At 41.7% G+C, this 15,307-nt stretch overlaps 1 protein-coding gene across 2 annotated transcripts in view; it reads left to right on the top strand.

Annotated features, from left to right (window-relative positions):
* The window catches only part of bbox1 (butyrobetaine (gamma), 2-oxoglutarate dioxygenase (gamma-butyrobetaine hydroxylase) 1), a 205,444-nt gene extending 190,510 nt beyond the window's left edge, over positions 1-14,934 (top strand). The window contains exons 6-8 of one of the 2 annotated variants that reach the window (XM_080189873.1): positions 920-1,116; positions 10,914-11,080; positions 12,298-14,933. In XM_080189873.1, coding sequence (XP_080045999.1) covers positions 920-1,116; positions 10,914-11,080; positions 12,298-12,458 — 525 coding nt within the window. In that variant the 3' untranslated portion in view covers positions 12,459-14,933. Of the gene's footprint in view, positions 1-919; positions 1,117-10,913; positions 11,081-12,297 lie in introns of both variants that reach the window. The other variant, XM_080189874.1, reaches the window with a different exon arrangement.
* Positions 14,935-15,307: the final 373 nt, after the last annotated feature.

Raw genomic sequence — 15,307 nt, forward strand, 5'->3', positions numbered from 1 at the left:
TATTCTTAGATACTGTTAAATATGTCCATTTCAGTAAATATGATGTGAATTATGTTTGTAATGATACTGACAACTATCTTTTAGGGATATAATGATTGCAGTGGATATTGTAGATATGGTAGTAATTTTTGTATTGCGACAAAAATTAATTGTTATATATTAATAGTAAATAAATAGCATAAACGTTCTAAATATAAGTTTAAAATAAGCAACATTCTTTGTTAGTTTGTGCTTATCAATATGACTATAAAGTCCAGTTATTCTCTCCACTGAAGCTGCCAGGATCCTTAGGATTCAGGATTCTACTGTGGCCCCACAAAGAGTGCGAGTTGTTCCCACAAAGATTGATTTTAACTCTTCCCACCCGATAGAAACCAGACAAGTGTACAATTGAAAATCAAAGGACAGGAGCAATGTAATACGCTCCTTTCCTTGATCTGAGGCACCATAGATTGAGCCAAGGGGACAAGGCCACCAGTCCAAAGTCAGGATTTAATTGCTATTTCAACTAAGCCCAAAAAGTGAGAGGAGTGTTGCCCTCAACTGCCAGAAACAGGAGCTGGGGTCAGAAGCAGAGACATGTTCATCAGGCAAAAGTGCTTCTTTTTCAATTTTCTTGGGTAGGAGCCAACCCATGAATACTGTTGTACCAGAAGGTAAAATTTGAAGAAGTGCAGTCTGCATAAATAGCCACTTGCCTCTCCCTCTCCCAATGGCAATCTCTAACTCAACATCCTGCTCATGAAGACTGTGGGACTACTACTTAGTATCTTTTGCCTTTTATATTCCTATGAATAACATACAAGCAAAATGTACAACAATGCTACTATTTAAAACCAAAGTAAACTGTGGCAATGTGAATGTATCCTCTCTTAAATGTGTCATAATGGTAAAAATTTATTTGCCTCTTTTGTTCAAGCTTCAACTTCTTCACTGCTTAAAGCCGGCAGAAGTTGGAGGTGAAACAGAGATAGTGGATGGATTCCATGTGGCCAATCAACTCAAACAAGTGAATCCTGAAGCTTTCCGACTCCTCACCTCAGTTTTAGTCGATTTCACAGACACTGGGACTGACTGCTGTGACTTCGCACTTCAATCCAAACATAAAATCATTGAGTGAGTACAAAAGCGAGCAGATGACATAATTGCGTCCACATTTCTAGCATGCCAATGTTTCTTCAAAAAGTGAAAAGTCCTAGGTTAGAATTAGTCTTTTTCCCCTCAGCTAGTTCACTGCTAAAGAGGTGTCAGAACTACATGTCCACCTACCAAGACTCCCATTAAATATTCACAGCCAGATCCTGGTGCAATTGAAGCCCTCTGTAAGGAGACATACCTCTGGCATGAAGGGACCACTAAAGGCAAATCTGGTCCTACTGCAGCATAAATTTGGTTGCAACACCTCAAAGAGGCAGGCCAGCAATGAAATGATTGTCAACATTTATTTACATTACTATACTAGTGGGAAGACGATTAGAAATCTTCCCATTTAAGGAAAGATATACTTGTATTGGAAACATTCAGAGAAGGTTCACTAGGCTGATTCTTGTAATTATCGTTTGAGGAAAATTGGAGCTGGTTAGGTGTTTAGAAGAGTGAGAGGTGATATTATTGAAACAGAATTCTGAGGGGATTTGACAGAGTAGATGCTGAGAGGATGTTTCCCTTGTGGGAGAATCTGGAATGAAGGAACACAGTTTAAAAATAAGGGGTCTCCCATTTAAGGTCGAAGTGAGGAGAGATTTCTTCTCTCATAGGATCATTAATCTTTGAAATTTGCTATCCCAGTGAGCAGTGGAGGCTCATTAAATCAATTCAAGGCTGAGTTAGACAGATTTTTGATCTACAAGTGAGTCAAGAATCATTTGACGCAGATGGGAAAGTGAAGTTAAGGCCACTATCAGATAAGCTATGGTTTTATTGAAGGGAGGCAGAATCAAGTGACCAAATGTCCTACTCATGCGCCAATTTCTTTCTTATATTTTGACACCAACTAGCTGTAGTCTGCAAGGAAATCCAAGCCACTGTCTCTCCTAACCCGGCAGCATGAGTAAAAATATTCCATTGATGAATCATACGCCAGGGCTGTCTGCTCAATCAATCTGCCAAGTCCAGCTATTATACTGAGGTTTCCTTGTTCTTGGCTCTCCTCCCCGTTTAGACATCTTGTGATAATAGAACACTGTGTTTCTAGGGGAGTGGGGAAGGATTGTGTGTGGACCAAAGTTCAGCAGTGGCGATGTATTATAATAACTTGCTGGAATGCAGGAACAGGCCTTGATTTCAACTCTGATGGAAATCAAATCAGGGAGATTTAAAATGAAAATAACGACTTTCCCTCTGTGACCCTGCTATCTTCGTGGGCAGGATACTCAACCTATGTTGGCAGGGTCCTGGTTAAATATATAGATTTTGTTGGAGGTGTCAGCAGCAAGAGTTTCCCCAACATGCCATGTCGAGAGAACATTGAGATGATTGCAGTGCCATGTCAACTAAGCATGATGAAAATGTAGCACTTTTGTTGAAGATCCAGCCTGGATTTGGCTTCTCCAACATCATTAAGTAGATAAAAACCAACCCCTTTAAGAAAAAAACCAAGCCTTTGTTAAACCACTAATATCTGCATTCAATAACTTTGCCTCAGTGAAATTTATAAGGGAAGAGTCAAGTGACTAAATTTAAACACAAACATTTTGAGGGATGTGTCATATATGTGGTTGCCGAAAGCTTTTCCAAAAGCGTTATTTAAATTTGTTTGCTCTGGAAATCATTTCTCAGCTTGTCCTCTTCGGAATGGAGAATGTGTCTTGGGAGCTTGGAAGGACAGGGAAGAGAACTGTGACACAAAACTACACAGCTCAGCAGAACATTAGTGATGTTTAGAAATAAAACACTGGAAGCACACAAACATATCAGGCAGCACCTGTGGAGAAACAATCGTAATGTTTCAGGTCAATGTCCTTTTATCAGAACTGGATGCAGTTAGCGATTTAACAGTATATAAATCAGTACTTTATTTCAAGAGGATTTGAATACAGGAGTGAAAACATTTTGCTACAATTGTAACAAGCCTTACTGAGACTGCACATGGTGTGTTGTGCAGAGCTTTGGTCTCCTTATCTAGGGAAGGATATATTTACCATAGAAGGAATGCCATGAAGGTTCACCAGACTGATCCCTGAGATAGCAGGATTGTCATCTGAGCAAGGACAGATTGAGGAGACTGCCTATATGCACTAGAGTTTAGATGAATGAGGAGTGATTTCATTGAAGCATACAAAATTCTTACAGAGCTTGACAGAATAGCTGGAAGAAGGATATGTCTCCTGCCTGATAGTCTAGAGCCAGGGGACACAATCTCAGAATAAAGAGCAAGTCGTTTAGACTGAGATAAGAAGGACTTTCTTTTTGTTTGTGTTAATTAATTAATGGAGCTAGTATCCTTCCTGTTGTTCAGTGTATTAGTTACTTACTAAGTAATGCTTAGTTGATGTTGATTCTAGTTTGTTACAGTAAACGTTTTAAAATGTAAAATCTTGCGTTTTCTTTCTATTGTTCACTGGGAAAACTTTTAAAAAGAGACCAAGTCACTATGGAGATTGTAATAGTATACAAAACACTCTGCCCTCGACCTCTCTCACACCAAATACCTTTCACCTATCACCCATGTGCTCATTAATCTACATTGGCTCCTAGTGAGTAACATCCTGATTTTAAAATTTTCATCCTTATTTTCAAACATGAGACACGAGAAACATGTGACACGAGAAATGGTGATGTGGTAAATAGCGAGAAGGAAAGCCTTGGGTTACAGGATGATATAAACAGGCTGGTCAGATGGGTAGAACAGTGGCAAATGGAATTGAACCCTGAAAAGTGTGAAGTGATGCATTTTGGTAGGTCTAACAAGACCTACACAATGAAATACACAATGAATGGTAGGATGCCAGGAAATGCAGAAGACCAGAGGAACTTGGGTTACATGTCTAAGATCCTTGGAGGCAGAAGGATGGGTAGATAAGATGGTTAAGAAGGCATATGTGATCCTTGCCTTCATTAAGAACATAAGAACATAAGAAATAGGAGCAGGAGTAGGCCATCTAGCCCTTCGAGCCTGCCCCGCCATTCAATAAGATCATGGCTGATCTGTCGTGGCTCAGTTCCACATTCCCGCCCTCTCCCCATAACCCTTAATCCCCTCGCTTATCAAAAACCCATCAACCCGCGTCTTAAAAATATTTAGCAAGGCAGCCTCCACCACTTCAACGGGCAGAGAATTCCAGAGATTCACCACCCTTTGAGTGAAGAAGTTCCTCCTCAACTCTGTTCTAAACCGCCCCCCCTTTATCTTGAGGCTTTGCCCCCTAGTCCTACTGTCCTTTCTGAGCGGGAAGAGTCTCTCCACCTCTATCCTATCCATCCCATTCATCATCTTAGATGTCTCAATGAGACCTCCCCTCATTCTTCTAAACTCTAACGAGTACAAGCCTAGATTATTCAGCCTCTCCTCATAGCTCAACCCCCTCAACTCCGGCATTAGCCTAGTAAACCTCCTCTGCACTCCCTCCAAGGCCAAAATATCCTTGCGTAAGTGCGGCGACCAAAACTGCACACAGTACTCCAGCTGCGGCCTCACCAGTGCCCTATACAGCTGCAGCAAGACCTCCCTACTTTTATATTCAACCCTCCTCGCTATGAAGGCCAGCATACCATTAGCCTTCCTGACCACCTGCTGCACCTGCAGGCTGGGTTTTTGCGACTCATGCACAAGGACCCTGAGGTCCCTCTGCACCATCGCCTGCTGCAGTTTTTCACCACGTAAGTAATAGTCCTTCCTACCATTATTCCTACCAAAGTGGACCACCTCACACTTGCCAACATTAAATTCTATTTGCCAGTTCCTGGCCCATTCGCCCAGCCTATCTAGATCCTTCTGCAGACTCTCCACACCCTCCGCGCAATTTGCCGTTCCACCAATCTTGGTGTCATCAGCAAATTTCGACACCATACACTCGGTTCCCTCCTCCAGATCATCTATATAAATGGTAAATAGCTGAGGCCCCAGCACCGACCCCTGGGGCACTCCACTAGTCACCAACTGCCAATCCAAATAGCACCCATTAACCCCCACTCTCTGCCTCCTATTTGACAGCCAATCCTCTATCCACGCTAACACCCTACCCCCAACTCCATGCCCCCTTACCTTCTGCAATAACCTCTTGTGAGGTACCTTGTCAAACGCCTTCTGAAAATCAAGAAAGACCACATCCACCAGCTCTCCTCTATCCACCGCCCTAGACACATCGTCATAGAACGCCAATAAATTCGTCAGACACGACTTCCCCTTAACGAAACCGTGCTACGTCTGCTCTATCAAGCAATTCCCCTCAAGATGCCTCGCTATTTCCTCCTTGATGACGGATTCTAACAGCCAAAGTATAGAATATCTGTTTGGGTTCCTTCCAGCATATTCTGGTTTCTATGTACAGTCCAAAGATCTGCAGGTTAAGTGGATTGGCAGCGCTAAATTGCCCCTTAGTGTCCAAAGATGTATCGTTTAGGTGCATTAGCCATGGTAAATGAGTGGGATTACAGGGATTGGGCAGAGGAGAGGGCCTGGGTGGGATGCTCTTTAGGAGAGTTGATGCAAACTCAATGGGCCAAATAGCTTCTTTCTGCACTGTAGGGGTTCTGTGGTCCGGTAAGAGGAGGGAGATTATGATGGAGCTGTGCAAAATGCTCGTTAGAATACAGATAGAGTATTATGTGCCACCATACCAAAGGAAGGATGGACCCGAAAATGGGAGCAACTTGATGGGAAAATTGAGCCCACTATCTCTTTTCTTCCTTGAAGACAATCTTTTATCGATTTTCCCTACTATCTATTTCATGGCTTTGTGTCGTTATTGTTTCATAATGCTCCTGTGAAGCCACTGAAACAGGCACGTGCTTGGTGGAAGGTCTTTTGAGAATGAGTAGCATAAAATGTGCAGTGAGCCATTCTATCCAGAATGGATTCAATTAAAATCTATTCCACTGTCTCACCTGTACCAATAGGTGGCAAAAATGAGAGACTAACATATGGACAGCAGCTTGGAGGATTTAAAGGTGCTATCTAAATTCAGGTTGTTGTAGGTCCATACAGTTGTGCAATGATGATTAAACTCCAAAAATGTTTTTAAATTATGGTTTAATTTAGTTTGATAACTCGTGTATGGCATAAAATGTAACAAGTTCAGTGTTAGAAAGTTTCAGCATCACACTGCAGTGCCCTTAGTGTTATAGATGCAAGTGTTAATATAGGCAACATAATCCCCCAGGTTTAACACTGTCAGATTTCCCTAAAACATGCCCATTTACAAAATTCAGACAATTCATACTAGTTTGCAATCAACTCACACCATACGAGGAAAGGAACTAAAGAAGCATAAAATATTGGTTTGACAATTAATCAAGAAAAATACCCTACTGTCAATTATTGAGGCACTGAGAATGTCAAAAATTCAGTGTTACTGCCATCTATTGGTACAATGTATTAATGCAAGTGTCACCTCTTATTATTGCCACCTATTGGCAGAGGTGAGACAGTAGAGTAGATTTTAATTGGGTCCATTCTGGATGGAATGGTTCACTGCACATTTTATACCACTCTTTGGCTACTCTCTCAAAAGACCTTCCACCAAGCACATGCTTGTTTTAGCCAGCAAGCTAGCACGTACATAGAACTTGAATTGCAACCAAGCTGAGTGAGCAGCACCACAGATGAAGCCCCAAAAAGGAAGCTTTAAAATAATTGTTTGACAAGAAGCATTGCAGCTTGGCCTCCACAAGAATAACAGACAGCGGCACTCTCCCAAGTATTCACATTCAGATGTGCTAAGATGCATAACCACATTTTATTAGCTGTCTATATATTGATGATAGACCAATGCAATCCATCACCACTTTGGATTTTGGCTGTGAGTACCTGTGAAGGAAAATGCAGTTCTTAAAAAGCAGACAGTAGTTTTCAGACATGCATTTAGTTTTTATTGGTTGGATAATGATTTATGGGTGCATAGAAGTGCGTTAACATACTAGTGGCATAATAGATCAGAGTGATTAGGAATATTGGGTGTGGATTAGTTTCCATTTTTGATTTGTTTTGATTTATTATTGTCACATGTATTAGTATACAATGAAAAGTATTGTTTCTTGCGCGTTATATAGACAAAACTTACCGTTCATAGAGAAGGAAAGGAGACCGTGCAGAATGTAGTGTTAATGTCATAGGTAGGTTGTAGAGAAAGATCAGTTTAATGCAAAGTAAGTTCATTCAGAAGTCTGACAGCAGCAGGGAAGAAGCTGTTCTTGAGTCAGTTGGTAAGTGACCTCAGACTTTTGTATCTTTTTCCCGATGGAAGAAGATGGAAGAGGGAATATCCGAGGGGGGTATTAATTATGCTGGCTGCTTTGCAGAGGCAGTGGGAAGTGTAGGCAGAGTCACTGGATGGGAGGCTGGTTTCCTAGTAGAGAAAAAAAATGATGTGCACTGTGAGTTACCACAGATAAATCAATTGAGTTATGATGCAGTACACAGGAATAAAACCTTGAATAGTCTTATTGTGAACAGTTCTGGGCAGCATATAGAAATCATAGAATCCCTACAGTACAGAAAGAGGTCATTCGGCCCATCGAGTCTGCACTGATCACAATCCCACCCTGGCCCTACTCCCATATCCCTACATATTTACCCACTAATCCCTCTAATCTACACATCTCAAGGCCTTAAGGGCAATTTTTAGCATAACCAATCAACCTGACCCCCACATCTTTGGACTGTGGGAGGAAACTAAAATACCTGGAGGAAACCCACTTAGACACGAGGAGAATGTGTAAACTCCACACAGACAGTGACCCAAGCAGAGAATTGAACCCAGGTCCCTGGCACTGTCAAGCAGCAATGTTACTGTACCGCCCACCTTAGGAAGAAGTATTGACCTCGAATAGGAAACTGAGTAGATTTACCAGAATGACCTGGACTCCAAGGATTAAATTATGAGAACAGATTGTGCCTTTGCAGCGGTTGCCCCAAGCTTGAGAGTGTCCTCAGCATGTAGTCCTGAACCTTGGAATGTGCCAGTCTGCAACACTCGGTTGAGGACAAATCTTTGCACTGGATGATCAGCAAGTTCAAGCAGACCAGAGTGTCCTTCACGAGCAGCAGTTGATAACTGTCTCAATGTGCATCCCTGGAAACAGCCCATAGAGCACAGAGTCCTGCATTACCAAGCTGCTTGGGATGAACCTCGACAAATGAACCACTGCATCTCACTCCAGACCTTCTTTGCAAAGGCACATTCCACAAGAAGGTGTACAACCACCTCATCACTCCCATAGCCACTTCTAGGGCAGTGTGCGGTTGTGTTGAGACCTCGGGCGGGATCTGACGGGAAGTGCCCTTCTCACCACCAGTCAAGCCAGGTCTTGGTGCTTGTTTGAAAATTCTGGTGATGAGATATTCTGCCAAATGAGACTGACAGTCTGCTCAGGGAACCATCTGATTGGATCCACCATCTCCTTTTCCCTCAGGGCCTGGAGGACATTATGCGTTGGCCACTGCTTGATTGCCATGTGGTCAAAGGTGTGTTTCTGGAAGAATTTCTCCATGAAGAACAGGTGCTGCTACTTGGAGCTTTCCACAGCACTATGACCAGACCCAACCACCACATCACTTGGGACAGGTAGAACCTCAAAGAATAGTGGCACTTGGTGTTAACGTACCGAGGATCTACACACGGCTTGATGTAGTAGCACGCAAAAGTGGCCATTAGGATGAGGGCAGCGTTGGGAACATTTTTTCCTTCATCTTCCAGAGATTCATGCATCATTTCCCTCTGAACATGATCCATCTTAGATCTCCAGATAAATTTGAAGAATGCCCGGGTGACAGCTGCTGCACAGGATTTGGAAATGGGTCTGACCTGCGCCAATCTCCCACCAGATGATTAGGTTTTTGCCGGTGATAGAGATGGATCATTGCTCCCAGAAGTCTAATTTCTGCCTTACTTTGGCGATGCGCTCTTCCCAGTTTTTGACACACACCCCCACTGCTTCAAACATATCCCCAGCACCTTAAGGTAGTCTGCCCTGACGGTGAAGGGGACAAAGGATTGGTCAGCCCAGTATCCGAAGAACATGGCTTCACTCTTGCGCCTCTTGACTTTAGTTCCCGAGGCCAGTTCAAACTGCTCACAGACTTGGAGAAGCCTGCAAACAGACAATGGGTCCAAGCAGAAGACCTCTGAATTACTCATCCAGTAACATCACCATCATCTCCCCACTAGTCTTTTTATGAAAAGGTACTTCATCCCTGAAATGGTCTTGCACTATTGTTTTCTTTAAGAAGGTTCAGCATTAATTTTAAGACAATGCCCTTTTGTTCTGGATTCCCAGAGAGAGGAAATAGTTTCTCTGTACAACCCTATCTGGTGGTTGTCACCTTAAGATCAGCCTTACTGATTAAGGGTTATGGAGTTTAAACAGCCAATCAACAACTAGTGTGGGGGATCCCTCTAAGGAGAGGAGTTACCTTGGTTGGAAAGTGTGCACTAAGAACTAGTTTGAAGTATGCAATTAATTAAGCAACCCTATAAATACAGTTAGTTCATTCAGCTTAAGGAGCCTCCAGTTCATCTTCATACTATCAGATTCCTTTTATCATTTTAAACAGCTCAGTTCACAGAATTTCTACAGTGCAGAAGGAAGCCACTCAGCCTATTGACACTGCACCAACAACAATCCCATCCAAGCCAATCCACGTAATGCGCACATTTTTGGAATGTGAGAGGAAACCGGAGCAACCAGAGAAAACTCACGCAGACATGGGGAGAATATGCAAACTCCACACAGTCACTGAAAGCCCACAATCGAACACAGATCCCTGACTGTGACGTAACAGTGCTAATCACTATGCTACCGTAGCATTACCCAATGGTTACACCCTTGAACCTTCTAAACTCAAGTGAATACAACCGCAAGCAGTATTTTTAAATTCATATACTGTTGCGTTATTTCATTTTGCAACATGTGTTACTTTCATAATTAAATGCTCAAAAAAAAGTAGCAAAATTATTTTTCAGGATTTAAGAAATATATAGTGTTATACTATCAAAGCTTTGCTCTTGGGGTAAGATACAAATTCTATAAGTCAAATCCAAATTGCAATAAATAAAAAATCAAATCAAGCTATCAGTATAACTAGATTAAATATTTATTTGGGATATCCAGTTTGAACTTCAAGAGTCAAGAAGAATTCATCATAATCAGTTAACACTCATCTAAACTTGTCAAGAAAATAAAATTACATTTTGATTTAGATGTTGTCCATTTTATCCTCATAAAATCAAATCCTAGAGCTGTTAAATGCTTGGGTCATTAATAAATTGCCTTAATTTAGTTTGCTTATATCTGTGGGAAAAAGACAGTAGGACTAGGGGGCACAGCCTCAAGATAAAGGGGAGGCAGTTTAGAACGGAGTTGAGGAGGAACTTCTTCACTCAAAGGGTGGTGAATCTCTGGAATTCTCTGCCCGTTGAAGTGGTGGAGGCTGCCTTGCTAAATATTTTTAAGAAGCGGGTTGATGGGTTCTTGATAAAAGAGGGGATTAAGGGTTATGGGGAGAGGGCGGGAAAGTGGAACTGAGCCACAACAGATCAGCCATGATCTTATTGAATGGCGGGGCAGGCTCGAAGGGCTAGATGGCATACTCCTGCTCCTATTTCTTATGTTCTTATGTTCTTAAAATGTTGACTACCAATTCCAGAATTATGAGCTAAGAAATTATTTCACAAAAGCAAAAATGAAATCGTCTATTTGAAGAGATTCCAGTGCAACAATTCTAAAGCTTTCTTTTTCCCCTAATTTTCATATAGTCTGGATGATAATGGAAAAGTTGTTCAAATTAACTTTAACAATGCTACTCGGGATTCAGTCTTTGATGTCCCTGTGGAACTCGTGCACCCATTCTTTTCTGCTCTCAAGCAATACGTGGAACTTATGTACAAGCCAGAAAACATAGTTACCTTGAGAATGGAAGCAGGTGAGTTTACCCTGATGGTATCATTTCAAGTGCTGCATTCTTTAGTAATCAATGCTGTACAGTGAGAAGGATGCTTCTTCTTGTGGGGCATTCTAAAACAAGGTGTCATAGTCTTAGGATAAGGGGGAGCAAATTTTAAATAGAGTTGAGGAGAAACTACTTCTCCCAAAGGGTTGTGAATCTGTGGAATTTGCTACCCCAAAGTATGGTGGAGCTGGGACAGTGAGTAAATTTAAGGAGGAGTTAGACAGGTTTTTAATTGGTAATGAGTTGAATGGGGAGAAGGCAGGAAAATGGGGCTGAGGAGCATATCAGCCATGATCAAATGGCGGAGTGGACTGGATGGGCAAAGTGGCCTAACTCTGCTCCCATATCTTATGAACATCCAGTGTACTATCCAATAAGCAATCCATGCAGCCTCAAATCATGAACTACACAATCCTGTCAATTGCATGGGTTCAAATTTTAATTACAATTTTGAAAAATGCTAACTGAAGTTTAACTACAGGGCAGTTGAAGAATTGCAGTTTCTTTGGAGAAACATGGCAGTCCATTTTAAGGCACTGCCTACAGAAAATGTCACGCCATTCTCACCTGGTGGCATTTCATCTTCACTGACATTGAAGTCATCCAAGGTTACTGTTGGTAAAGATGCCAGCTTAAATCTAAAGATCGAGGCCCTTTGCGATCATTGGCAGCTTAACAGGAATTGAACCAAATCTTATAGAAGCCACTTGCCCACTATCAGACCTAGCGGGGAGCAGTAGAATACCTAGAAGATATTAAGGTCGCATTTGACTGAGTGTGGTGTTAAGGAGCTCAGCACAAATGGAATCAATTGGAATCTGAGGGAAAACATTCCAATTGTTGGAGTCATACCTAGCACAAAGGATGACGGTTGGAAGTAACCCCTCTTCATTTAACCTAAGAACAGTTACTGAAGAGGAGAGCCAGCTATATTTCAATCCACATTACTTGTTTATGAAATGATCAAATAATCGCTTCCATAAAACCATAGAATTCCCACAATGCAGAAGGAGGCCATTCAGTCCATTAGTGAGAAAGATAAGGGGGACAAATACCAGTGAGTTGTATGGCTGAGATGTCAAAAAAAATGAAACACTACCTGTTTTTTTAATTTTAAGCAATGGATTAGGAACTGGAACATTCCTGTAGGGATTTGCACTTAAAGAAACAAAGGGCTTTTTTGATTGCAGGTGATGTACTAACCTTCAATAACTGGAGGATATTGCATGGCCGTCGGAACTACGTTTCTGCTGCTGGTTCTGCTCGTCACCTGGAAGGGGCATACGCAAACTGGGATGAGGCTATGTCACAGCTTCGTTGCCTAGAGCAAGCACTGCACCGCAACAAATAATAGATGTGGTAGAGGCTTTAACAGAACTGCCTGTTCATCAGTGTCAGAAGGTGATTTTCAGCATTAAACGGTAATTATTAGCATTTTAATATGGGAAAAATATTATCTTTAGGTTAATAGCTATTTGCATTCAGGAGCAAGGAAGTATGAGCATTTCAAAGGAGTTCACTTAAATTAAGCTATAATGTCTAGGAAAGAGATATGGCTAAGAAACAGGTGCTGAGAGGTGTTTGTTCCCTTTAAGATGCACGCCTGTGTGGCCAAATAACAGTCCATCAAATGTCACACACTTCATCCTTGCAGCCTTGATTGTTAAATGAGGTTTATTGACACTCTAGCTCATGGAGCAAAGAACTAGTGGACTCCCTCACTGCAGGGCATTAATGACAGGAGCCAAATCTGACATGAATAATGAGGGTGGAATTTAACAGCCAAAATTCGTCTTGTCAGTTGTTGGAGGTCAAAGTTATGTTGTCTTTTCTGCAACTTGTGCACTGACTCCTCTACCCACCATTTCCCTCCTGCCCGACCCTCCTGCTGATGGCCTCCCTCGTTCCACCCTTTCTAGAACCCTTGCTCACAGCGAGGGTTGGGGAGAGGGAAGCAGTGAGTGGAATGGGGGTGATGATTCAGGAGAGGGTGAGTCAGAAGAAGTGGCAAGCTGGAGGTAGGTAGAAACTTATCACAATTAGGGTGAAATCGTAAAATGCAGTGAGTCATTCAAAATTCCATTGACTTCAGCAGGACCATAAAATCCTGCACATTAAGTTACTTAAGAGGATTTTGGCAATAATTAATACTGATCACCTCATTCTGCTGGAGCTGGCTTTGTAGAATTATTAAAGAAAGATTGATCCCAAAGTTATTCAGCACACTAAAAACACAGGGGCAGTTCCAGGGAGTTTGCAAAAAAAAAGTTTTGGATTCATAGCCAAGATCACCAACTATTAATGCAAATGTTCTTGAGAGGTTATTTCATGGGACATTTTAAACTGTACACTTTCCAAATGCTAAATTCACTTTTATATGTATTGTGAGTGATGGTTTACTTTAAAAAGATTAAACTATTTTCATTGCTATTCATAACAGGTTTCAATACAGAAAACATGCAATAAGGTGAAAAAAATTGCCTTTTGCACATTTTCTATCATTTAAAAGACAAACTTCCTCAGCTCTTCCTAATTTGAACTTAGGCAATTGAAATAGAGGATTCTGGTCCAACCTTAAGCCATTGCTACCAGTACAATTTTCTTCTGTCAAATAATTAAAATACTGTGACAAATTCTTTTAAAAGCCTAACAAAGGTTGCCACTCAAGTGGAAAGAGCCATGAAGAACGCCTATAGTGTATTAGCGTTTATTAACAGGGTGAGCCGTGGGGTTATGCTGCAACTGTACAGGACCTTGGTGAGACCATGTTTGGAATATTGTGTGCAGTTCTGGTCACCTTACTATAAGAAGGATGTGGAAGCATTGGAGTACAGAGGAGATTTACCAGGATGCTGCCTGGTTTGGAGAGCAGGTAGGTCTTTTGGGGAAAGGTTGAGGGAGCTAGGTCTTTTCTCTTTAGAGGGGAGGAAGATGAGAAGCAATTAAATAGAGGTTTGTAAGCTGATGAGTGGGATAGATAGAGTGGATGTTCAGAGACTATTTCCTCAGGTGGATGTAGCTGTTACTAGGGGGCATAACTATAAGGGTCATGGTGGGAGATATAGGAGGGATGTCTGAGGTAGGTTCTTTACTCAGAGAGTGATTGGGGTGTGGAATGGACTGTGAGATGTGATAGTGGAGTTGGACACTTTAAGAACTTTTATTGGATAAGCACATGGAGCACACCAGAATGAAAGGGAGTGAGATAGCTTGATCTTGGTTTTGGACAAGGCTCGGCATAACATCAAGGGCCAGAGGGCCTGTACTGCACTGTACTGTTCTATGTTTCTGTGTTAAATGTCTCTTCCATGAGTAGTGGTTATGGCACTGAACTTAAAACAAAATTGAATTCAGTAAATTGGTTAGCTCTAGACTTGCATGTGAGTGTCAATGGCTGGGTGACATTCTTTCATACTGATGGTACATTTTCAAAGATGAATATAACATTTTAAAGCTTAATATACATTTTCAAAAATCGGTATAAAGGTTTTTTTAAATTTCTACTGCTGGCGTACATCCACACATTGCCTTGACATTGGTGCAAATAACAACATTTATTCCACACATAGGTGGAAAAAAGTTATAGGGAACACTGAGACCAGGCATTCCTGTTTTGATCTATCTCAGAGATATGTTTTAACAATTGATAGTTGGTTAGTTAACTGAACCAGTTTGAAATCTGGAAAGTGAACTGCTATTTGGAGAACATATATTGGACATCTTCCCAGAATATTGATTGGAGTTGCTATAGTTCTAGCTCGCTAGAGGGGTCAGTGTTTGTACAAAGCATGCAGGAAGGTTTTTTGTCTCAGTATGTAGACAGGCCAACTAGAGGTGAGGCTATATTGGATTTGGTGCTGGGAAATGAGCCAGACCAGATGCTAGACTTGGAAGTTGGTGTGCATTTTGGTGATAGTGACCACAATTCGGTTACGTTCACCTTAGTGATGGGAAGAGATAGGCATGAACCTCGGGTCAGCAATTTTAGCTGGGGTAAGGGCGATTATGAGGCTATCAGGAGTGAATTAGGAAGCATGGATTGGATTAGGGGATTACAGGGACTGGGAACGTCTGAAATGTGGAGTTTTTTCAAGGAGCAGCTACTGCGAGTCCTTGATAGGTATGTCCCTGTCAGGCATGGTGGATTTGGTAGATCTAGGGAACCGTGGTGCACTAAAAGAGTTGAGTCGATGGTTAAAA

This window comes from Carcharhinus amblyrhynchos, chromosome 6 (assembly GCF_965287045.1).
Source record: "Carcharhinus amblyrhynchos chromosome 6, sCarAmb.v2.hapA, whole genome shotgun sequence".
Taxonomy (NCBI): Eukaryota; Metazoa; Chordata; class Chondrichthyes; order Carcharhiniformes; family Carcharhinidae; genus Carcharhinus; species Carcharhinus amblyrhynchos.